At 38.0% G+C, this 26,367-nt stretch overlaps 1 protein-coding gene across 1 annotated transcript in view; it reads right to left on the bottom strand.

Annotated features, from left to right (window-relative positions):
* Window positions 1-26,367, bottom strand: part of RPGRIP1L (RPGRIP1 like) — a 126,585-nt gene that overhangs the window by 8,443 nt on the left and 91,775 nt on the right. Inside the window, exons 23-24 of the mRNA XM_044987013.1 lie at window positions 15,086-15,269; window positions 8,711-8,795 (exon numbers count right to left, since the gene is read on the bottom strand). Of these exons, the coding sequence (XP_044842948.1) occupies window positions 8,711-8,795; window positions 15,086-15,269 (269 nt within the window). The remainder of the gene's footprint in view (window positions 1-8,710; window positions 8,796-15,085; window positions 15,270-26,367) is intronic.

Raw genomic sequence — 26,367 nt, 5'->3', positions numbered from 1 at the left:
CCTTTCAGTATGACCTGTTGTAGTCTCCCCTTTAACTAGTTCCTTATCTATCTTTCAATTTTCATATTGATCCCCATCCTTTCCAATTTAGCTAATAATTCCCCATGCGGAACCGTATCAAATGCCTTACTGAAATCGAGGTAAATTAGATCCACTGTGTTTCCTTTGTCTAAAAAAATCTGTTACCTTCTCAAAGAAGGAGATTAGGTTTGGCATGATCTACCTTTTGTAAAACCATGTTGTATTTGTCCCAATTACCATTGACCTCAATGTCCTTAACTACTTTCTCCTTCAAAATATTTTCCAAGACCTTGCAGATTACCGATGTCAAACTAACAGGCCTATAGTTACTCGGATCACTTTTTTTCCCTTTCTTAAAAATAGGAACTATGTTAGCAATTCTCCAGTCGTATGGTACAACCCCTGAGTTTACTGATTCACTAAAAAATCTTGCTAATGGGCTTGCAATTTCATGTACCAGTTCCTTTAATATTCTTGGATGAAGATTATCTGGGCCCCCCGATTTAGTCCCATTAAACTGTTCGAGTTTGGCTTCTACCTCAGATGTGGTAATATCTACCTCCATATCCTCATTCCCATTTGTCATCCTACCATTATCCTTAAGCTCCTCATTAGCCTCATTAAAGACTGAGGCAAAGTATTTGTTTAGATATTGGGCTATGTCTAGATTATCCTTAACCTCCACTCCATCCTCAGTGTTTAGCGGTCCCACTTCTTCTTTCTTTGTTTTCTTATTTATATGGCTATAGAACCTCTTACTATTAGGTTTAATTCCCTTTGCAAGGTCCAACTCTACATGGCTTTTGGCCTTTCTCACTTTATCCCTACATGTTCTGACTTCAATAAGGTAGCTTTCCTTGCTGATCTCTCCCATATTCCACTCCTTGTAGGCTTTCTGCTTTTTCTTAATCACCGCTCTGAGATGCTTGCTTATCCACCTTGGTCTAGAACTCCCGCCTATGATTTTTTTTCCCCTTTCTTGGGATGCAGGCTTCTGATAGTTTCTGCAACTTTGACTTGAAAATAATTCCAGGCCTCCTCCGCCTTTAGATCCATAAGTTCTTCAGTCCAATCCACTTCCCTAACTAATTTCCTTAATTCTTTAAAGTTAGCTCTTTTGAAATCAAAACCCTAGTCCCAGATCTCTTTTCGTTTATCCTTCCATCTAGTTTGAACTAAATTAGCTCATGATCGCTCGAACCAAGGTTGTCCCTTACAACCATTTCTTCTATGAGGTCCTCACTACTCACCAAAACCAAATCTAAAATGGCATCCCCTGTTGTTGGTTCTTCAACTACTTGGTGAAGGAATCCATCAGCTATCACATCCAGGAAAATCTGAGCCCTATTATTATTACTAGCACTTGTCCTCCAGTCTATATCTGGGAAGTTAAAGTCTCCTATGATCACACAATTCCCATTAGTGTTTACTTCATTAAAAACATTAAAGAGGTCTCTATCCATATCCAAATCGGATCCTGGCGGTCTGTAGCACACCCCAAGCACTATCTCAGGGGAGGCTCTAGTAGCTTTCTTTCCCAATGTGATTTCTTCCCAGACCGACTCTGTCTTATCCATTCCATCACTTCTTATTTCTTTACAATCTACCTCATCATTGATATACAGTGCTTCTCCACTACCTTTGTCTTTATTTCTGTCTTTCCTAAACAGCACATTGCCTTCAATACCTGTACTCTAGTCATGACTACTATTCCACCATGTTTCTGTTATCCCTATATCTGGTTTAACTTCCTGCACCAGTAGCTCTAGTTCCTCCATTTTGTTACCTAAGCTCCTCGCCTTAGTGTACAAACATCTTTAATTTTTGCCGTTTGGCTTCACTGACATTCTTTACCTGTGACTTTAGGCACAAACATTCTACCACCAGTATCACCTATTAGACTGGTATCTACACTACCTTTCCTCCTTATGTCCATTATCATACCCACGGCTGTATCCTTTCTTACTTTGTTTTCTTCCCTCTCAATGTTAAATTCCGGTGTGGAGATTACCTGGTCATCTCTCAACCATCTCCCCCAAATTCCTAGTTTAAAGCTCTCTTAATCAGTTGTGTCAGCCTCCACCCTAGAAGTCTATTTCCCTCCTTACTCAGGTGAAGTCCATCCTGAGAGAACAGTCCTCTATCCATGAATGCTTCCCAGTGGCCATACATCCCAAAGCCCTCCTTATAGCACCACTGCCTGGGTGATCAAGAGATCGCCATAATCTTATCACACCTTTGTTGTCCTTCTCTAAAAACAGGCAGAATCCCACTGAAGATCACCTGAGCCTCGATTACCTTAAGCATCTTCCCCAGCCTGGCATAGTCTCCCTTGATACATTCCAGTGAGAATCTAGCTGTATCATTTGTTCCCACATGAAGGACAATCAGTGGATTCTTTCCTGCTCCCATTAGGATCCTTTTCAGCCTCAGGTCCACATCCTGTATCTTAGCACCCGGCAGACAGCACACCCTTCTGTTCTCTGGATCAGCTCTAGTTACAGGCCTGTCTATTCTTCTCAGTAAGGAGTCCCCAATCACGTAGACCTGCCTTTTCCTGGTGATGTTCCGATTCTCCGGTCTATTCCCTGTTCCCTCTGGCTGCAAGTCCTTTCTATTTCTATTGTCCCTTTTAATCCTCCGCAACCCATCCCGTATCCTCTTGGGGCTCATATTTGGTGTTATCATCTCCATTGACTCTTCCCCACTTCCTGTAGGAATAGCTGCTCTTCTCTTCTTCCTTGCCCTCTCACCTTCAGTGACCACCTGCGGTGCCCCTTCTTCATTTTCCAACTCCACAAACCTGTTCCTGAGCTCTATTTCTCCTTCACTAGCCCGTCTTTTCCTATGCCTGGTTCTTAGTCACATGCTTCCACTGTCCACTTTCCTCACCCAGCAGCCTCCCCTTAGAATTCTTTGGTCCTTCAGCCTCCTCATGTCTTTGCTCCATCATCTGCTTGAACTCCCTTCTAAACTCAACCAGAGTTTCCACCTGAATCTCCAATCCTCAGATCTTTTCTTCCATCAGCTCTATCAGGCGGCACTTCATGCAGACAAAACTCTTATCAGGTACCCCCTCCAAAATCATGTACATACCGCAGCTTCCACATCCAGTCATCTTCATTGTGTCTTCCACTGCTGCCTCTGTATCGGTCATAGCCTTCCCACAAACCAAACCACTACCACCCACAGCAAAACAAACCCCCAACAGGCACCAGAACACAGGCAGACCACCACCCACTCCCTTCACTAGCCTGTCTATTCCTCTGCCTAGCTCTCTTAGTCTTCCCCGCAAACTCCCACTGAAACTCCCCTGTTCACAGCTCTATTTGCTGGCTCCTGTGCCACTGCAGCTGTCTATGCCGCTGCCTGACTGGCTGGCTACCTTTGGGGGAAATGGGGAAAATGCAGGAGACTTGAGTCTTCTGACTGAGTTCTATAGTGTAATGACGAAGTCTTTTCCTGATAAAAAATGAAGAGTTTACTGAAGATAGTGGGGCCTCATAAGAAGGAAAATTGTGTGGTACTCCACAATTGCTAACCTAAATGCGATTCCAGGAATGGCCCCATGTCCTCAGATTACCTATTGCTCATATGTTAAATACAGTAAAGCATTCTATTTATCTGCATATTTTCTTATTGGTTGATAAGTATAAACTGGCATACGCTGAATGCCAAACATCACTGCAGTTTCTGACAATAAAGCCATTTATTTAAGTATAGAACCAAAATGAACCTCAAGAACGAAGTTTTCTACATGAAGAAGTGGAACAGTAGGAAAAATGGAGAACACTTGAGTTAATTTGAAAACATTATTTTCTAATGAACAGCCAGAAAAATCCACTTTTGAATATATGAACTGCCATTTTAAATTGCATTTGTTTACCTGTAAATATAGACTGGCAAAGGAACATGAAGATACAATGTGAAATTTATTATTTTCAGTAGCACTGTAATCATTGCCATGATTATAAGATTTGGTCACATCACAAAAGTTTGGCTTTGCAGCTTATTACCAAATATGTTATATTAAAAATCTATGAAAATATCAATGTTAATGGGATTTAATCCCTGTATTTATATCGTAGATGTGACTTTAGAGAGTACTTTAACTTTTAAAGTGATCCAGAAGATCAAACACCAATGGCAACAGCATTTGGCTTCCAATACCGTAGAACCTGAGTTACGAACAACAGAGTTACAAACTGAGGGTACGTCTACACTACGGGACTATTCTGAATTTGCATAAACCGGTTTTGTAAAACAGATTTTATAAAATCGATTGCGCGCGGCCACACTAAGCACATTAATTCGGTGGTGTGCGTCCACGGTCCGAGGCTAGCGTCGGCTTCTGGAGCGTTGCACTGTGGGTAGCTATTCCCTAGCTATCCCATAGTTCCCGCAGCCTCCCCCGCCGCCCCTTAGAACTTCCGGGTTGAGATCCCAGTGCCTGATGGGGCAAAAATCATTGTCGCGGGTGGTTCTGGGTAAATGTTGTTAGTCACTCCTTCCTCTGGGAAAGCAACGGCAGACAAGCATTTCGCGCCTTTTTCCCCTGGATTGCCCTGGCAGATGCCATAGCATGGCAATCATGGAGCTTGTTTTGCCTTTTGTGACTCTCACCGTATGTGTACTAGATGCTGCTCACAGAGGCGATTCAGCAGCGCTACACAGAAGCATGCTTTTGCTTTTGCATGACAGCAGAGATGGTTACCAGCCATATTGCACCATCCAAACCCTTCCATAAATTGGAACTAAGATGATCATGGCTACCAGTCCTTTTGTACCATTTGCTGCTGTCATAAGTGCCCCTGGCTGCTCTTAGCCAGGGGCGCAAAAGCCAAAATTGGGAATGACTCCCTGAGTCAATCCCTCCTTTTTGGTATCTAAAAATAGAATCAGTCCTGCCTAGAATATAGGCAAGTGTACTAGATAACCACTGTATCATAGAACCAGAGAGCACAGCTGCTCTGTGTCAGATCCTGCAGAAATTATGATCTGTATGCCATTCACAGGGGGTGCTCCTGTAACAACACCACCTGTTCATTCCGTTCTTACCCCAGCCTTCCTGGGCTACCATACCATTGTCCCCCCACTTGTGTGATGAAGTAATAAAGAATGCAGGAATAAGACATGGTGACTTGTTAGTGAGAAATGAGTGGAAGGCAGCCTCCAGCTGCTATGATAGTCCAGACAGGACATTAAGCAGTGTGTAGGAGAGAAGCCCAGCATCCCTCTGCTAGTCCAGGGGCAACTGAATCTTTTCTTTACACATGAAGGGTGGGGGCTGATGGAGCTCAGCCCCCTGTTGCTATGATGACGATGGTTACCAGACATATTGCACCATCCACCACCAGAAAAAATTAGGGCCAGGCGCCCTTGATCGACCTGACGGATGCTAGTCAGCATGGTTACTGCCCCATGTGCCAATAGGCTGATGACGAGGACGGTTACCAGTCCTTTTGTACCATCAGCCACCCATGGCAGGGGGGGGAGTGATGATGTTGGTGTTGACGGCTGCAGCATCGTGTCTATCTGCAGCATTCAGTAAAGATAGGGTGACATGTAAAAGAGTCAGAGGATTGTTTTCCCTTTCGCTTCTGGGGGTGTGTGTGGGGGGTGAGTAGATTGCCAAGCTATGCCCTGACCCACCGCGGACACTGTGTTTGACCCTAGAAGCATTTGGAGCTCAGCCAAGAATGCAAATACTTTTCGGAGGCTGCAGGAACTGTGGGATAGCTTCAGTCCTCCAGTCCATGTGCGTCCATTTGATTCTTTGGCTTTCCGTTACGCTTGTCACGCTGCAGTGCGCTGAGTCCCTGCTATGGCGTCTGTCTGGAGATTTTTAAAAAAGGATTCTGAATTTCATCTTCTGTAACGGAGCGCTGATAGAACGGATTTGCCTGCCCTTACAGCGATCACATCTGCATGGTCCGTGCTGGAGTTCTTTTTTTATTTTGATTTCGGACTGCATCGCCACCCGTGCTGATCGGAGCTCCACGCTGGGCAAACAGGAAATATTCAAAAGTTCGCGGGGCTTTTCCTGTCTACCTGACCACTGCATCCGAGTTCAGATTGCGGTCCAGAGCGGTCACTGGTGCACTGTGGGATAGCTCCCGGAGGCCAATGCCGTCGATCAGCGTCCACACTAACCCTAATCCGATATGTTAATACCGATACTAGCGTTACTCCTCTCGTTAGGGAGGAGTACAGAAACCGGTTTAAAGAGCCATTAAAATCAATATAAGGTGCCTCCTAGTGTGGACGGTTGTGGCGTTAAATCGGTTTTACGCTCCTAAAACCGGTTTAAACGCCTAGTGTAGACCAGGCCTGACCGGTCAACCACATACTTGGAACCAGAAATACACAATCAGGCAGCAGCAGAGACTAAACAAACAAACAAACCCACAGTACAGTACTGTGTTAAATCTAAACTACTAAAATAATAAAGGGAAAGTTTTAAAAGGAAGACACACTGTTCTTTAAGAAAATGATAATGGATGAGAGTGGAGATATGATATTTATCAGACTAATTTAACATGTAAGCATATCTTTACCAGGAATGTGTGTGCATCTTCTCATGAAGACCTAAGGATTTCTGAATTTCTTTCCATCTCTCAAAGGGCTTTCATTACTGTGATTTTTCTCCCAGAAGAGCAAAACTGGATGTGCCTACCATCTTGGCCATATATTTATGGAGGTTCTAATATAGCACCCCATCACCGTAGTATTTAAGTGTCCTTACAATGTCACTTCATCAATGTTGCATGTGATAAGGTAAGGTTTGAAAAGCTGCACAAGGTGATCTCTCCCCACCAAAACCAGAATCTGTACTCTCATCATAGAACTGGATTTATAATAACTCCAAAATGTTTGCCCTGACCAAATTGTGCAGCCAATTTTGACTAATATTTATATCCATAATCATTTGATTTCCTGAACTTTAAAGCATTAGTTTAGTTCCTGTTTCAGCTAAAAAAGCCCAGATGTTATTATATAAGGCCTTGTGATAGCAAACATGTTGAGGAAGCAGCTAAGCCAGTTTTAAAATGAGCAAGGTCCAAAACCAATGGCATTTGGGGAGGATCATGCCATGGGTTTCCTCTCCTAGCGGTCCCATTGTTGGAACAGGACAGGAGACTAGACTAGTAGCAAGCCTCTTGTCCTCATGTTGAGTCAGTGCAGAATTCATATATCTCCATAGTCCAGGGCTCCCAAACCATGATAAATGTCCCACCAACACAAAATAAATGTAAGTGAAAGCGAGCACAAAAAGAAGGGTTTTTTGTTATGGTGAGAATGCCATTGCTATTTCTACTTCCTTTCGTTATTCATAGTGGCTATGAGCTGTTCTGCAAGATTGCTCAGATACTGCTTGGCAAATGTCTAAAATGAACATAATTATTGTATTTGGCCTACATGAAATAGTTATTTGCCTCACTGAATGTACCCTTGGTTAAAAAAAAAGAAAAAAAAAAGACTGTTTTCAGTGCTGTAGGATTCTCTGGTATTCTGTGTTCTCCAACTTGCTAATTTACATGATAAAACTGAAGTCCTCTGCTTATTTGTTGAAATGAAAAATTATTTGTATTTTGGAAGGTCAAAGTGCTTTTGATGTGATAGTACCATGCTCTTATGGGATCTGCTTTCTGTCTGATTTAATTAAAAATTGTCTTCTGGCCAAGGGATGGAATTCAATTTTAAAGTTAAATGGAAGGAAGAGAGACAGCTATCTTATTACTAAACTCTGCCCTTACATGTCACTGGGTATTTGTGAATGTGTAAATAATTAAATGACCCCAAACACAATTATTAAGTATTCCACTATCCTGTAAATGGCATGGATCTTCACATCAATAGGTCCTCTAAATTTGTGATGGCTGGCCTCCGAAAGAAAACAGTATAAGTATTGTTGAGTTTTTTGTTTGTTTTTAGTAAAAACAAATAATATGTATGCTATCATCCAAAGAAGTTTGGACCTGAACAAACATAGTAAATTACAGTTAGCGCTGGTACAATTAATTTACGCTCAAACTTTGTCATTTATGTAGCTAACAGCAGTCTGCTACATGAACTTATACACAGCTTTAGACTAAATACAGGACTCAAGGATATCCTGTGGATTTCCTACACTCCCTAGAATACTTGGAGATCAGCAAGCAATGAATATATTATCTTAATTCATAAATGCACTTTTAAATCTGTCACAGATATAACATTGATAATATTCATTTACTTAACTTTCCCAGAACATTGTGTGCTGAACAAAATGTGACACAATGGAAATTGTTTTTACGAACAGTGAGAGAGGGTTGCATCGTTTCAAGGCACATGAAAAACCACTCAGTGAGGGACAGGCATGTCACCACATCAAAGTTTAGGTGGCTGACAAGCCAGTGTGACACATGCAGTTCATGTCACTGGAAGGCATATCACATGCCATAAAATGTAAAATACTATAGTAGAGCCCCAGCTCTGCTTTATACTGCAGTCAACTATAATATGCAGTTATAACATATAACATTGGGAAGTTAAATCAATCTTAAGCTATCCTGAGTTGGTGCTAAGTTCTAACAACTTCTCATAGATATTTCTTCAACAAGAAATTGTTACAAGGTATGCCATGTCACAGACTGTATGCATGTATTTACAAAGACTTCGTCTGGTGTGTTTCACCACCAATATTTACCTGCCAGTATTCAACTCTGATTCTTGAAGTACAGACTTTAGGAATTCTCTCCTTGCATGGTTATTCACCTTATCCACGTGAATCACTGGAAAGCAAACCAAAACCCCCAAATGAATATGATAATTCGTTATAAACTAAAATTAGAATAATATTGTTTTTGGTGTTTAGAGAAAAAAAGCTGAGAAAAAAACAAGTTCCCTTCTTCAGTGCTTCCTAAGAAATGCAACAATGAAAGCCAGAATTAAATCTAAACAGTCATGTGATCTAATGTCATGTCACTGCCACCTTTATGTGCACAATGTCAGAAAAGATAGAAGCAGCATCTAAGTGTGTCACATGGCTGTCATTTTCTCTTAATAGCACTGGCAGTCATGACTGTAAAAGCCAGTGGTCTTTATTGCTTTGTATATGAGAGGATTTACTGCATTTTCTTTCACCCAAGAAGCTAGTGATAATGATAATGTATGGCAGAATGCTTGTCCCTTCTGACAGCCTCGGTAATTTAATCCTCCTCTCCTGCCACAACACGCAATAAGAGAGGCATCTAGACCAGTGGATTGAGGAAATCCACAGCCTGATGTTTATTTAAAAAAAAAAAAAAAAGCTATATTTCTTCAGTTTAAAAACACACCCATCACTTAAATTTTTTGTACCACTAAAGTGACTGACAGTAAAAATCCCACTAGATAAAACCATGATGAGAAAATTAGAAAAAGGGTTTTAGAAAACTCCATATACAGGTTTCTGGCATGGACTTCCTTCACTGGAAAGGGGGCTCTTTCTTAGGACATAGTAACAGTCTACAAGAATTAGAAGGGTTTAAGAAGGAAGAGAGAGGAGAAATTATTTAGATTCACTGCATGAAGGTGAAAATAGGAGTAAAGAAATTAAATTAAGAAAGATTTCGGGTTGAGAAACTTCCTGAAAAGATGTATTTAAGCGGAACAGGCTTCCAAAGGAAATGGTGTAAACCCCATCAGATAGGGACAATTTAAACCCAACAATTTCAAGCAGTGGAAATCATACTGTAGGGAACACACCTCCATTGACTTCCAGGGGTCAGGCTGGCTGGGAACTCCTAAATCTGTTCCATCTCTATGTATATGACAGATATTGTGTCTATTACATTTTTCCTTTTTTTCCCCATTCCATTCACATGAACAGTCCTACTTCCCCTGCTGAACTCATGATTGCAGGACTCACCACTCCATTATTTCCCAATGGGGGGTGTTCTTGGAAGATCATGTGAAGGAGATGTGAACAGAGAAATGGCTTTCCTCCTTTTCCTATTTAAGGAATCTCTTCCTTACTCTCCCTCCACCACTAAGAAATCCCCCTTTACCCTCCCTCCCATCACACCATATTAAATACACACAGGAATACCCCTTCCTCTCTCCATCTCACACTAAGGATTTCTCATTCCTCACCTCGTGCTAACAGGAGTCTACACTTTACACACTCTTGGGTGCCTGATTTCTACCCCTTCCACTCCACATGGTATGAGTAACAAACATTTACTTCAATGGGAATTATGCATCCTACTGGGGAAGAGAGAGAATTGGGATCCAGAAGTTCAAATAGTTCTATGGAGGCTCAATCTAATTCCTCACAGATGGGCTTCTCAAATCTTTATGAAGAGAAAAATTGCTACAAAGAGCATGCTTTACAGAGTCCTGGGCTCTCCAGTGTTCCCAGTTAATTGTATGAACATGATCAGTGGAGCTGGGATTAATCCAAATCCATTTCCTGATCCCCACCTCTCCAGCAGGAGCAAAGAAACAAGCATCCTTATTAGTAGGAGTTACTTCCAGGTAACAGCCAACAGCATTGAGATCTGGAATCTTCCTGCAATCACATCATTTTTGCATCCTCTGGTTAAATGAAAGCAAAGGATCAATAATCTATAGGAGTCACCACAGTTTGTCAGACCCCTAAATCCTCTCAGTCCTCCATCTTCAGCATCTCTGCCTACAGTTAGCAGTTAGCAAAATCAGTTATCAATGCCATCTGGTATTCCTCTGGATGTGTCGATGCCTTCCCACATGTGCTATTTGCACAGCTGAAAACTCCAGGGACCACTGAAGGAACTGATGTGGAGGCAGCAGGCAGACAGGTGGACAACCAAACAACTTCAAAGCCGTCGCCACATCACCAGTGACTTTCCGCCCTGGCTGAAGTTTCCTAAATCTACTAATTCTAAATCTGAAACTATTCTATAATAATGAAAATCTATATTCAAAGCTGAACAGTCTGAATTCATTTCTCACCCATGGAGAATCTAGCATGTACAGGGTGTATCTTATGAAACCCAGGCAAGCCTGGGGGGAGGATGACTAACAATAGTGATGAGAAACTTTGGTTTTTAGATTCAGTGGTGAATAACTGCTTTCAAATACTCAAAACTCAGGATTACAACACTGCTCCAAAACATACAGTATCTCATATTTGCGTCCAATAGTTGGAGGACTATCTAACACTAACTAATGGCAGTTTGTATCCAGAATGATAATTTTCAATTTGTTCTAAAGTAACTCTAAAAACAAAGATTTTGAAACTCCTGTACCTCATTAAAGATTACTGGTATGGTGCATTCCAAGACAGCCACCATAATATCAGTACAGAAGATTGTGTTTAAGTTCTTTAATACTTGCTGGGACCACTCTAAGAAGAGGTATTTACTGTAAATGCTGAAACAGGGGTCCCATCACAATTATGAGGAATCAGTGCCTCATCTAGTGTTGGTGTGTAGTTCATCTCTTTGAATTATATAATCAAGAGTGCTTTCCAATATTAGGGCTAATATTGCCTTAATGTTGTTACAGAATTTTACCAAGGAACCCATCTTCCCTTAGAGTTCAGCCCCTTCATTAATTTATTTTGAAACCAAAATGTATCCCACCATTAACCAGGAAATCAGAAGTTCTGTATCCTCTTCATCTACTAATGTAACTCCATTTTGTCCACATAATCAACTCTTCACTCCTCAGAGACAAAGGCTTCTGATCTGTATAAGTCTCATAAAAACTTTGGAAGATTTCATTAATCTTTTCCATTCTATTGTCAATTCCCTGGAAGGTTTATATAAAGCAAAGATACCATTCTTCAGACCTGCTATCATTTATCTTATTTCCTTACCACATTCTTGCCTCCTCAGCATTCTCATAGCAATATTTTCCATCCCTATGAAATATAAATGCTGTTTCCTTGTTATCAGTGTTTGTCAACTAAACTTGATCTTTTGTATTGTCCTGAAAATAAATTTTAGGTGAAATTAAGAGTCAAATCTCAATGTACCTACTTATTCCAGGTCGAACAAAATGTGGCCTTTACCTGGATCCTCAAAATGTTCCCCATATTTTTCAGACTGTATGAAATAAAAGCTAGGTTCACTCTGAAATGTGTACTTTGACGTGGCATTCATATAGTTAGCAGACACTAATTTTATTCTAAATGTTTCACCTGTATTGAAAAGTCTATGTGAATAAACTGCTTATTATGGCTCAGATCACCCCCTCGTGTGAAAGAAAAACTGTAGGAAGAAGCCTGCGATGAAGAAGAGGTGATTAAGTTTTCCTCGCACTATTGCCTTACCTGGGATGGTTTTGGGGTGCTGTAGAGTTTGGAAGCACTCATGGATTTTTAGGAAAATTTTCTTGCAGAGCCTGTCCCAACGGACAGCTAAACTGTATTACCTCCAACCAAGATATCCATGCCAAAATCCAAGAGATTTGCTTCCCTCCCTGTCCTCTGAGTTCAGCAGAGCTCCATTTATGGGGAGCTACAGAGAATTACCGATTGGAGCACTACCCTGCTTCTGCCTAGAAATGGGGAATTCATTTTGTGGATTGGATCTTCCACGCACTGATCAACTGAGATTATCTAAGATATTATTCTTTTACAAGATTTGTTTTTACTAATTGTAAAGCTAGTCTGCAGCTATCTCATAATGAAATCACAAATGTTAAGGTGGTGATGTAAGTGTTAAATAATTAAAATAACTTCCTTATTAACCAACGATTCCAACAGATATTCTATGTCAGCTAAGACATAACAGCATTTAAAAAACAAAAACGTAACACTGCTTCAGTTATAAATAAAATAATAAAAACTCAATAAGGTTTTATTTACCAGAATTAATGATTTTTTAAATTACTTATGGATTTACTATGATTTTTTTCATACAAAATCTAGAAGACTATTAGCTTGCCTCTAAGCTCAAAGTACATTTCTTTCTCCACGTGTAAATCTCATTTTTATTAAAGAAAATATTCAATTAACCCCAAATATTCTACATACTCAAATCTAATTAGGGATGACTAAGAGATGGAATAAAGCTATAGTAAACACACACACACACACACACAGAGAATTCATTACTATTAGATTATTGGCCTCCTCACTGACATTATCAAACAGCAAATTCATTAGGACTTTTCCCTTATATGCAAAGCCAGTATTAAGCAGCAATTAGAGGACCAGTTATCGAAGTAAAACACTAGTGAGAATAAATCAACCATATTGGAAAAGTGCTGCAAATTAGAACATTGTAGCCATTAAGACAAAAAGTATTTCTAAAGAATTATTTGCTAGGATATTCTAAGTTATAAAAAGTTTTACATTACAACAGCAAATGGAAAAACAGGATTGTGAGATCCCAGGTTTTGATTAGTAAAGTTAAAAACAATTAAAGGTATTATTGCCAACCCCAATCATTCAAAAATCACGTCACAACCAAAAGTCATGATACTGACTTAAAAACCAATGAGATTTTTAAAAATAATAAATTCTGGATTCTGATGTTTGGGCCTTTAGGGTTTAACAATCATAAGCATTAGAACCTTTAAAAAGTGTTTTTTTTTATATGGAGATATACCTATCTCATAGAACTAGAAGGGACCCTGAAAGGTCATTGAGTCCAGCCCCCCGCCTTCACTAGCAGGACCAAGTACTGATTTTGCCCCAGATCCCTAAGTGGCTCCCTGATGGATTGAACTCACAACCCTAGGTTTAGTAGGCCAATGCTCAAACCACTGAGCTATCCCTCCCCTCTCACATAATCACATGACTCCAGACCTGAGGATTTAAGAAAAAACACCCAATATTGACATTCATCAAAAAATTATTAGAAATTGCAGTATTATTAATACAGATTGTCAGTATAGTTTAAGAACTGTCCTACTGCTAATCTTTTTACATATATCACCAAACAATTTCTGTTTTTTCCCATCTCTAGATCACCATTGTGATTCAGTTCCTGGCCCCATTGAAGTCAAAGGAAGTTCTGCCATTGATGTCAATGAGGCCAGGATTTCACCCAGTATGTCTATTTCTTTTTTCATTTGCTACCTGATGTTAGTCTAACAGTCCAACTTTACTGAATCAGCACTTCTAAAAATAGTGTAGGCCTCCTATATTAATGGCCCCATTAGTATGCTTTAGGGATTATAGTACATAAGATCACTCATTCTTATACCTGTTAATAAAGGCCATTATATGTTGGTTATATACGGATTATATATTTTGGTTTCCAAAAAGAGAGTTATCTAACTTCGATTTGAAGGTATCTCCCCAGTTTGCCAAAACTATCACATCAGTTAACCTGTTCCTATGTACTTTAGTTAGAGAAGACCTCAAGAATTCAAATTTTAGACCACATCACATTTCTGAAGCTTGGATTGAGTAATAATATATTAATAGACTTTTGTAGTTAAATAGAAAAAAATACAGCAAGTACATCAAGTTTCAAGGTTGAGAATGTGAAGTCACTGAGAATTCAAGACTCACAATCAAAATATTAACAGCCTTTACTACAGCAGTAATAACTTCCTGTTTGGCAAAGACTATGCTTAAAACAATGCTGTGTGTTCCAAAGATATAGGCACATCTAATTATATGATTTCTCATTAAACTTGCGTTTGGATGTTGGAATTCTATGTGATTCTATTGATTAATGACTTTCTGAGTGGTTTTGCTTCTTTTGTACTATGATGGTTAAATACTTTGTTTAAAATATGATAAATATAATTTAGTCTCTGGTATTCTATAGGTATTTCCATTTTCAATAAATTAAATTGTTTACATTTTATGACACATTCTCAGCTGATGTAAATTGTCATAGCTTCATTGATTTCAAAGCAGCTATGAGAATCTGCACCAGCAAAGATAAACCCCCCTATCTCTCTCTCTCTCTCTCTCTCTCTCATATGGCATCTGTGCTATTTTCTAAAAGAATATTTAGAAATGGCAGATACAACTGGAATATTTACCAACTTTACTGTAATCAAGAAAGTTAAGGAATCAGAATTTATTAAACATTTTCTATAGGACTGAGTTTAATAGAAGACATGAGGGTGTTCACAAATATATCATACTTACCATTGCTATAATTGTAGTGAACCCACTGTCCACTTTTTGGTTTAGGAAGTGACACTGGTGTCTCTTCTGCAAGGAAACTGTAGAATCTGCATTCTACAAACAGTCGCTGTATTGTGTCATCCATTGCAACTCGGGAATCCGTGAGACTTAGGGATATAATCTCAATCCGAATTTTTTCTATTGACTGTTGAAAAACAAACAAACAATAAACACACCATATTTCTTGTAATGTCAACTTGAACAAACAAACATGTAAGTCACTGGGATGTTTTGTACGGTGGAACATGATTTATTATGACAGAGATATACTGAGGTTCTAATGCCCCGTGTTTGCAGTTAACTGTTTTTGCAATAGACTCCTCATTTGTATTTGAGGTTGAAAATACCTCCAACACAGTAGCAAAGGTGTTGTATATACGTTTATCATCATTTAGTAACCCACTCAAAAAAGTCCCAACGATATTCTGGATCAAACTTTTCCAGCTGGATGACTATCACTATATGCCTACTGAAGATTGCATTGCTATTAAACTAGATCTGATATAAAACGTATGATGTCACATGAAGTAATACAGTACTTACGGGTCATGGAAATTTCACATATTAAACTAACCTAGTCTAGTTAAATTAAATAAATGTTTAAATTGATATTTTGACACTACATTTAAGAATTCTAAATTGGCCTTCAACATAATTTCTTTTTCCTTATATTTTTGTCTTAATTTTGACATTTTTATATTTTATATTTGAAACTGTTGCTTTGTAATTTTTGTAATCTTGGCAGGTTTTTGTGTATGTTTGTTTTGTTTCTTAACTTTCTAATGTACTGTACCCTACTATGGAGAGTTTAGGTGTCAAACATAACAGAGGGGTCACAAACATTTCCTTGAATAACTCTTTAAAATCACAGTGTTTTTTCTTTCTTTGAAATTACAATTAGACTACACAGATGAACATTCAAAGGATGCAATTCTGTTCTTCAAAGAGCAAATAGAACTCCTCACAGTTCACAACTGTCAAGTTTTTCTTAACTTTTTTTTTTAAAGTTATTTGCATTAAAGACTATTTCTCCTATATGGTGTTTGAAGACTTCTGGTTCTAAATTCAAACAATCTGAAGTAACAATTATAAAATTCAAAAATAAGACATGTTTAGAAGATCAGTTTTCTAGACTTCAGTGTAAGAACAGCAAATTCACCCACATCATGGTGGTTGCTGATGCATTTCAAAGCATATTATATAATTAATCACATTGAAAAGCACGAGTATCCTATTGTAAAAATATTCTTCATAAAGAAAAATTTTCATTGCTGTCAAGCCCCTTCAATATTTGATGAAGTAATTTTACTCCCTCCTTCAAAAGACATTTTCTTTTATTATGTATCCTAAGACACTTTAACTAAAAACCCAAATCTGAATATTTCAATAAGGTTGTTTTATTATTCAGTAGATTCATGGAAATTTTACTAGGATGACAGAGAAAATTCCACACCATTCTGTCTCCACTAATACAGGTACACGGCTTCAGCTGGCAATATTACTAGGATTAGCATAGAATGATGAAATATTTAAAGGAATTTTTTTTCTAAAACCTAATAAATCAAATGACTGCCAAATGTCATTAAAGTGATGGTCTTTGACTTGAATATGCTTTTCATATTCAAATTTGAAAAGAAAGAGATGAAAGCCAAGAAAGGTTACTCAGTTTCAACTAATAACCTCAAGCACTCTACATTCACATGCATAAAAAATGAAATTGGCTCTATTGTCTAATTTTACTTCAGAAACAACTCTTTTCTTTTTGCATTCTACAGATATATTAGCAGATGCATTTAAAGTGATATTATGAGGGGTGCTCCCCCCGAAAAATTATTTAGCAGTTATGTCAAACTAGTTTGTACACATACAATAGTTTATAAGTGAAAATCAAATATACTGTATTATCAAGTCTTTTCACATAAGTTAAAATTTTGTTTGACATACTTAGCATTTGTAATAGTATGCTACAGGAAAAAAACATTTATATTACTTTCTATTTTCAGACAGGAGAGGGGAAAATCCACTTATTGATGGCATATTGCTTTCTAATGTTTAAGGTGACAAATAATTGTAAGTTGCATTGTTACAAAATTAAAGGAAAAATAAATGAATTGCTCTAGACTTTAAAAAAGAATATTCAGAGTCATGGTTCTATTATTATGAAGCATGCAACATAGTGTATAATAAAGAGAACATAAGTTGATTTTTTTAAAAGATAATTTACATTTGCAAATCAAACTATGCAACTGCTAAAGACTAACAGCTAGTATTGAAGTCATATTTCACTACTAGTATAAAACCCACACATTTACTATAAATAAAAATAAATGTTACAACTAATATCTGCTATGAATGAAGTTTTAAATTACAGTTTTTGGGACTGGGTTGCAGAAAATTATATATTTATATTTTTCTGTTTCACTAAGTGTTAGATTTTTCTTTATTCTCCACAGCCCACCTACTAGGCTTAATTACAGTGAAAAATAACTAGTTTACCATGACCAATTATTTCCCTTCAAATAATTCTGCTTTGATGGAAATTAAACATTTTGTTGTTGATGTAATAATAAAACAAAATTTAAGAAATGTTTCAATGGATTATGAGTTGTTGCAGTAATGATAGAACAATTTGTGCTACTGATAGACTGTTATTAAACCAATGAAACATCATTTAATATTTCAAGAATTTGGCTTCCATTAATTAGCGTATGGTATTAGTATTAGCATAGTTCAGTTACATGTTGCTTCTAATTGTGTATAGGAGTATTTTTATTATATTTAGATACCTAAGAATGAAACAATATTGTTATCAGTCTGTGATCTATCAAGTCAAGTTTAATGCCTCTCTGGAGAGACCTTTGTAATTTAAGCTGTGTGCTATGCATTGCTGAAAATCCTCCTCAGACTTCATTTCGACATACATATAGTGTTTGGATACTATTACAGAAATTTATATTATAGTTCCATTGAATAAAGAGACTGGGGTTTCAGTTCTCTTATACTTCAAGGGAAAAAACAAACAAACCAAAATACAGGCCAGATCCTCAGCCTTTGTAAATAAGCATAGCTTCACTGACTTCAGCTAGAAATAGGCTGATGAACTTAGAAGAATCTTTGAATTCCCACAGTGTGCTTTAGGACTGTGTTAGATGCTACTTCTTTTTCAAGAAGATTTATGTAATGTGCTGAATACTCAGATATCAGAAGTTTAGAGTAGTTGCAGTTATTTCTTGGCTTTTTCATTTACTTTTTTTTTTATCTGAGCAAACAGCAAAGGGAAACCTGGAATATGTTTCTACGCACTCTTGGATGGCATCTAAAGCAACTAGTACACTATATTCTGCAGTTTCTTTACAGACTTTACAGGGTGAAATCCTGACCCCAGTGAAATCAATAGGAAAACCCCAAAGGGCCAAGATTTCACCCTCAGAATCAATAGTTTTAGGCAGTAACATGCTTGGATGTTTCTGGCCATTACGGAGTCATTTATCATTGTCTGTCCATGCCAGAAGGAAGACAGGAAGTCATGGATGCAGTTTAATAAGGGCATAACTTTATTCACTTATAATATTTGGAAGAACCTGGCAACTGGGGGGAGGGATAGCTCAGTGGTTTGAGCATTGGCCTACTAAACCCAGGCTTGTGAGTTCAATCCTTGCGGGGCCCATTTAGGGATCTGATGCAAAAATCTGTCTGGGGATTGGTCCTGCTTTGAGCAGGGGTTTGGACTAGATGACCTTCCAACCCTGATATTCTATGGTATCTACCAATTGTACACTGCATGAAGGAGAGGAGTTTGTTTTCCACTATACAGATATAGAACTCAAAACCCCTTTCCTCAACTCCCTTAAAGGAGGCCAGAAAAAGCAGGGGCAGGGGCTCCCTGATGAGGAAACAGAGGGGCCCCAACCTCCACTTATTTGGCACTCTTACAGGATGCTTCCCTTCAAATAATTTTCCAATCCATTTTATTCAACAACTATATCCCTTCCATACTAAGTACCTATCTTCCACAAGTTTTATGTATGAAGTTGAAACACTATAACCTAACCCCCTGACTCTACTCCAGACTAGCTATGGCAAAGGCAAAAAACCCAACCACCTCAGCCAATATGGCAGTGAGGGAGTGAGGGGAATAATTCCTTCTCAGCCCCTCAAGGGAAAGGGCACAACATGTCCTTTTGCCAAGTTCATGTCTGGGTGGGTGCTGTCACCCCGATCCTGTTAAAGGAGTGCCTCTACAAGGCTGCACGGGATAGAAATACTTCCTCAGCGCTTCTAGTCAACAGGAAGAGCAATGCAGTGACATTGTCCTAACCTGACCCCCAAATGCTTCCTGCCCAGTACATTTTCCATCTTCGTCCCACCTGCTCTAAGAGAGGCCTTACGGGGCAACACCCTTTTCTTTGGACAAAGACCCACTCACATAAATGTTGCAGTAGGCACTTTTTTTCTTTTTACCAACCAACTTGTATTAAATCTGGTTATTTTAATTCTTCCTTTCATCTTTCTCAGTTTCTTCACTTGCAGCAACTAGTAGCAGACTTGTGAATTTAAATATGTCTGGGGAGCATATATCCAGGGAATATTGATTCAACCTTTCCTTTAAATCGATCATTTTGTGCATTGTTATGCAGTAATGCATTTACTACTGTTCACATTCACTGATGACTGAATGAGAAACCACCAGCTAGTAAATTCAGTACCAAAAACTGAAGCCTGAAAAACAAGCTAAGCTAGCCAGCTTTACATAGAACCATATCAGATGTCTTTCCCCTCCTTTCTGAAGTTTTAGATTCTAGCAAACCAAGCTTCCCAATAGTTCACAGCTCCATCCACAACCCTCTTTTCCATATGCAATGCCCCTGTTCCCCTTGTTAGCAACACCTCTTTCATCAATTACCTTTTTAAAAGGCAGAATGTTCTATAACTTTCTTATGGCTTCCTAACTGGCCTAACCTTGAAGTTCTCATCACACCTTTTTTAGTTTTTACATTTTAGAACACAGGCTGAAATTAGTATTTACAATAATAAACTAGAGATTAATGTTTCTAGTAAGAAAACACTTTCAAATAGGTTATATGCATACAAGTACATGTGAGTGACACAAGATCAAGATTAATAAAAACACAATGATAAAACCCAATTAACACTGAAAAAAATAACTGGATTATTTTCTTTAAAAACCTGGGTTTTTCACAGCTCAAAATACAGCTAACACCTGAATAAGCAAAAGTGATTGAAAAGTAAATAAAACAGTGGGTTTTTTCACCTCTCTCTGACACTTTGCCACAAGAATGCCAGTCTGATTGATTTTATTGATTAGAGATGCATGACAATGTGAACCACGGTTCTGTTAACAAACCAACAGTCTGGATCCAGTAGACACTCACTCAACAGATGACAGCAATAATTCCTTTGACAACCCTGATCCAAATCATGTGACTGAGATAAAAGATAAAAATTCAGTTTCTTAATAGCCCTTTCATCTGTCAGACCCTTAATTTAAGAAAGATCTCTTGGTTGGGATTTTGCAGAAACAATGGTCATGGAAATGAGAATTATCCTTTTTCAATCACTGCCATGGCACATTAATACAAGTTATGCTTAGAAGGAATCTTCTTCAAATACTGCTCTAGCTTTCTCCCTTTCTGCTTTAACTAGTCATTTGGAAATTATGGTAACCTGTGGGAGAAGGTGGTATCCATGTGCCCTTTATATTAGCTGTATCCCAGATGGAGACTTGAACTATTACTATGGAAAATCTATACTCTTCTTGTGCCTTGGTGGCAACATTCTTCACAGAAAGAATTTGAGAGTAGGTTTGTAAGAATGGAGGCAGGAAACCTAAATGAGCACAACAAGTCAGAATCATATTTTTTTGCTTCAACTGAATTATTTAATTAAGATTTCATGTATGTAAATTCATGTACAAATTTAAATTTCTACCAAAGTATCAAACATCTCCATTTGATAGTTAGCCAAAAAATGAAATCTGTGTAGACTCCTGAGGTAAAAGTGAATCATGCAGAGTTTGCAGCTCTCTTATCTGTCAGAGTGCCAGTATTAGATTCTTTGTCAAAATGATAGAGTAGTTATCTTCATCTTACATTGTATTTCTCAGCTCTGACTTTTTAACTACTAGAGGTGAGATACTACATAAGTTAGATATAAAATAAGACTTGGATGAGGCTATACTGAATATCTCAACAAAGAATGAAATTCCCTTGACTGCAGTTTTTAGTTGTCCAGCTTGACACTTTATTTTTTCCCCTAAACACAAAGGCTTAATGTATAAAATCTGGGGTGAAGGAAAAAGAAAGATTTGGGCATCCAGCTCTCATATGAGCGAAGAAGTGGACTAGGACTAAGAAATTATTTCTGTAAATATGACTCATTATATGAGTTTCATTACGGGAGTACTGTTTTTCATTCTATAAAGAGAAAAATCAAATTGCACCTGGCCCTTGAATGTGTGCGGTAAGGAGCCTCCCCTATAGTGGACTAATTATGTTGTAGTACCTGAGCGCTCTTACATGGCAGCGACTGCTACCTGTAAATTGTCCTCCTTTGCTCCCCCTCCCCAAAAAGAGAGAGGCTGAAGGCAGGCAGGAAACAGGACCACATCCCTGCTCCTCATCCAAATTAGCCAGGAGAGCTGGACTGTTGCAGAAGGGACTACACACTGTACCTATTTAATGAATTATGCAGAGGGCTCACTTCTCTTGCACTTCAGGGGCAGTGAGATTCTGCACTGTTCCCTACACACGGGGTTGGGGGGGTATAAGGCATAATTGAGCCCAGAATTAACTCACCATTTAACATTCTTTGTCAAGTTTATTTCCTTATAGAACACTGAACAGAAATAGACCCCACTAGTCACAGTATTTCTTTAAGCACACATGAGAGGGCGAACTGTTTTTGCTGACGCACAGGGGACTGAATTGGGACCCTCCAGAGCTAAATGCATGAGTAGCTATAGAGTGAGCTAAAGAGTCAAAACTTTATAGCTAGGGGGCTTTTACAACTTATTTTCTGTGGATTGCATAGAGGGGGACCTCTAATACACACTCACCAACAGCAAACACATAATCAAAACTTTTCTACATTTGGTCTTATACACCAAATACCTTAGAAAATACTCTAAAAGGTACTGTGGGGATCTGAAACTCTACTTACTAAATGGCCATTAATGACAGCATTAAACCTATGTATAAGCAGGGGGCATTTGCACTTTGCTCTTAATGCTGTTCTCAGACACACAGAGAATATCGTCCAAACTTCCTTCCTTTATGTGGTTTGCTTTTGCTGTTAACTTTACATAACATAAAACGCTGTTTCGGATTCCTCCTGAGCTTGGCTATGCTTAAGCTTTCCTCAGACATTCCCCTCGACTCTGCCTCTAGTTGACAGTTTTTACTTTTAAAATTCGTAATTTTTCTTTTTAAAGAGGAATAAATAAAAGAAGAAAGATCTGGAATTATTTGACTTGCAGTGTTTACAAGCTTCAATGGCTTTGTAATGCTCCCTCCTCCCCTCCAAGTAGTGCTATGCATGCAGCAAAGATAATTGTTACTGGAACAGTGCAGTTGGAACCCACACTTCTGTACTGCAGCCTAGCACAAGGAAGAGAGTAATTTGATTTTTCAATGGTAAAACACTGACCACTCATTTTTCAAGAACTGGAAGAAGTGACAGTAAAGTACTAAGTGTCAACCTCAATAGCCACTTAGACGCCTCAGTACCATCTATTCACACATGAAAATGATTGCAAATGCTTTGTGGGCTTCAGTTACCTTTAATTTCAAAAGCTAGGAGGACTCCTTAGATATTAATGGATGAAACGCAAAGAGCTCTCACTTCTGTACTTTCTGTCTGTAGGGAGTTAGGCAATGTTGAGGTTACAGAATGAGTGTACCAGCTCTTTACATGATATCCAGGATAAAATATGAAGTAGTTATATCTTATAAAAAAGAAACTGTAACACAACAAACCTGAATGTCCCACTCTGGCCTAGCTTTGAAGGGGGGGAAGGGCTTATATTTTAAAATCTATGTATTTTGCATGTTAGTTTCTTTAGAAAGAAGTATAAAGAAAATACATAGAAGGAATTATCAACCAGCACATTTTCAGTTAGAGTACATTTCAGTACTATGAAAAGTGATTATGTAAACAGCAGTTTATTATTCAGTACACCTGTTCCTCATTTACTCCAAGTCCTAATTAGTGACAAAAGTAAGTTCATACTACTTTCTTTTCCTGTCAGTGGAGCAGAGCCAATACAGCTGAGCGAGCGAGCTGGATTCTATTCTGAATTTATGTATCACCAACAGAATTGTTAATATTCCATTTAATGACTATTACACATGGTGTGTGTGAGCTGGAAAAAATTCAAATTCTAGACCATGTTTTTTAGGGCTATAGTTAGGGAAAAATCCAAAACCCTTTTTTTCTACTTGTAAAATTATTATGCAACAAAATAAATACAACCTCACAAAGCTATTTGTACAAAGCCTTTTTTCCAGAGCAGAACTTGAGTATCATGCATTTGCCCTCCAGGCGTAGATTTTGGCAGATGCCTAAAAAAATATTTAGTCCTTCTGAATGGGTGACTAAACAGTGTTGATGTGCACCTATTATCATACATTCTATTTTTATTGTGCGTAAAACTTGATGCCACAGAACATAAAATAAGTCAGTCACCTAAGGGCTCCAGTTTTCCAGAAAACATTCATTTGGTACCAATTTAGACATAAGTCTTTTGCCCAGTTACTGTTTCTTCACCCTTATAAAAAGTGTTCAAGAATTTAAGAAGGAATCCAATACTCCAGTAATTAAAAATACTAATGTTTTAGATCACTCTTTTCATTAAGGGTATGTTTATAAAGGGTTAATAAATTATTAATAGATGCTTTTAATAAATGGTTAATCAACTAGTAGAATCCAACTAGTCAATAGATTACTTATAACTATTGGCTTCCTTGTTAAAGTTAAATTCAAATTATATCAGTTATTGTTGTATTCTCCTTTTACCTGGATTTTACCAAAAATATGCTATAATTTCTGACATAGCATTTATGTACACACTGTTTTTCATCTAAAGGCACCTTACCAAATCTTTATATGTCCTGTCTGAAAACAGAGAAACTGCAGCCCTTTTGTTAATTTCCATTTTGACTATACAACCATTTATCAGTACCCTTTAGTTTTGGTTTTTATTTTGTTTAAAATTTCCCAGGAATGTATCAGTGTTTATCAAAAAAAATTTAAAAAGTTAAAAATCAGTAAAAACTGAAAGCAAAGGGCCTTTGATGTCTGAAACTCACAGGTTGCAGTGGCCTCTATACTCATGGTGATGGTCTCGATACCGTGGCTCTGCGCCACCATGATGTAGCAGCAATGAGCCAGGTTTAGGGAGTTCCATCACTTCCAAAATTTGGGTGAAGAAACAAATCGGTAAAATCTCAATAATGTTTTTTTTAAAGTCAGAAATTTTTCAGAAAAAAAGCAGCAAAAACAAAAAAATAAATGGCCTTAAACTTATATTTCAAACAGTAAATTTTTTTTCTTCACTCTCACCTATCTTTGGTGCTGTCCTTTTCAGATCCTCAAATTCTCCTGCAACATATTTTGTTCTAAGATATTTCCCCAGTGGCATTTGGTGGAAACATTTTACCGGTACTATGTCTGGGGCAAGCTCTTCTAGTTGGTCATAGATTTCTGCAGTCTAGTCACAAGTTACAGTGGTGCAACCAAGATAATGGGCATGGTTTGGTTTACCGAGGCACTATGCTCTTCTTTCAAAATCTAGTCAAAATTGCTTACTTCCAAATGTTGCACCATTTGTGTTTTTTATTCTGAAATTGGGTGTGTCTCTATGGCCAAAGACTATTATTAAGTCTTTTGTAAGTGCAGCTTGAAGCAAGTGGACTCGTAGCACAGGCTTTGTGAACCATAAAGAAACCTATCATTTAGTGTTTCATTTCACAATTGTTTTAACTAAAATATCCCTGCCAATCTATTTAAACTCACCACGTACTTGCCAAGCATTTAATCATTTAGTTAATTTTTCCAGTGCAGTTTTTATGTGGTAAAATAAAGTTTGTTCTGGGAACATTAACATTTCCCTTAATTTCTTCTTCAGCTGTTTTTTTATGGTGATGTTATGTCTGTCAAATACTCAGTCTTTCCCTCTTTATTATAGTTAACAATAATTACATTTTTCTTATGTGGCAGTCTCTCAAACTATGAAATAATGTTCAACCATAAACAAAGTTCTCTTTATTTTCATGAAAATGAAGAGTGTTCAGCTGTACCAAACAAAGGCATGTTAGCCAATACTTTGCCAGTACTTCAGCACTCTAACCAATTTTTCACATAAGGAAGAGATCTACTATGGGTTTTCTTTTCTTTTGCTCTTTGTCTAGGAACAAACGGTAAATAAATTAACCAGTCCTAATAACGTCAATGTCATTATCAAGAATTCTGTGTTGTATATTACAGTCTGACAGAGTAGCATCTTGCACTTTTCTCTTTTCCTAACTTTTAAATGTAGACTTTCAAGGAGAGGTACAGATCAAAATAGCAGTCAAACCAGCTTTTTGATAGCTCTGTATTATATCAGAACGTGGAGACAGTTGGGGCAATGAACAGACTAATTAAAGTATCAGAGGGGTAGCCGTGTTAGTCTGGTTCTGTAGAAGCAGCAAAGAATCCTGTGGCACCTTATAGACTAACAGACGTTTTGCAGCATGAGCTTTCGTGGGTGAATACCCACTTCTTCGGATGCAAGCAGTGGAAATTTCAGGGGCAGGTGTGTATATATAAGCAAGCAAGAAGCAAGCTAGAGATAACGAGGTTAGATCAATCAGGGAGGATGAGGCCCTGTTCCAGCAGCTGAGGTGTGAAAACCAAGGGAGGAGAAACTGGTTCTGTAATTGGCAAGCCATTCACTAATTAAATACTACTGATCAGAACAGTGACTGTAACATGTCATTAAAAACAACACAAAACCCACAATGGTTTCCCAATCTTTTTTTAGCCTATAGGAAAACAGAAACTCTCACAAAGATTCCCAGAAGTGGCTACAATATCCCAGGTGTGGCTGAACCTGAGATGTATACAGAAGCACTAAATGTCTGTTCTGAACATCCAGAACAAAAATCAAGGTTTTTTGTTTTTTTGGTGTGATTATATTGCATTGCGCATTCACATCTAGATTACTGTTCACTATTATCTAGAGA

This window comes from Mauremys mutica, chromosome 14 (genome assembly GCF_020497125.1).
Source record: "Mauremys mutica isolate MM-2020 ecotype Southern chromosome 14, ASM2049712v1, whole genome shotgun sequence".
Taxonomy (NCBI): Eukaryota; Metazoa; Chordata; order Testudines; family Geoemydidae; genus Mauremys; species Mauremys mutica.
The sequence above is the reverse complement of the archived record's forward strand: the minus strand, read 5'-3'. Positions and strand labels throughout refer to the sequence as shown.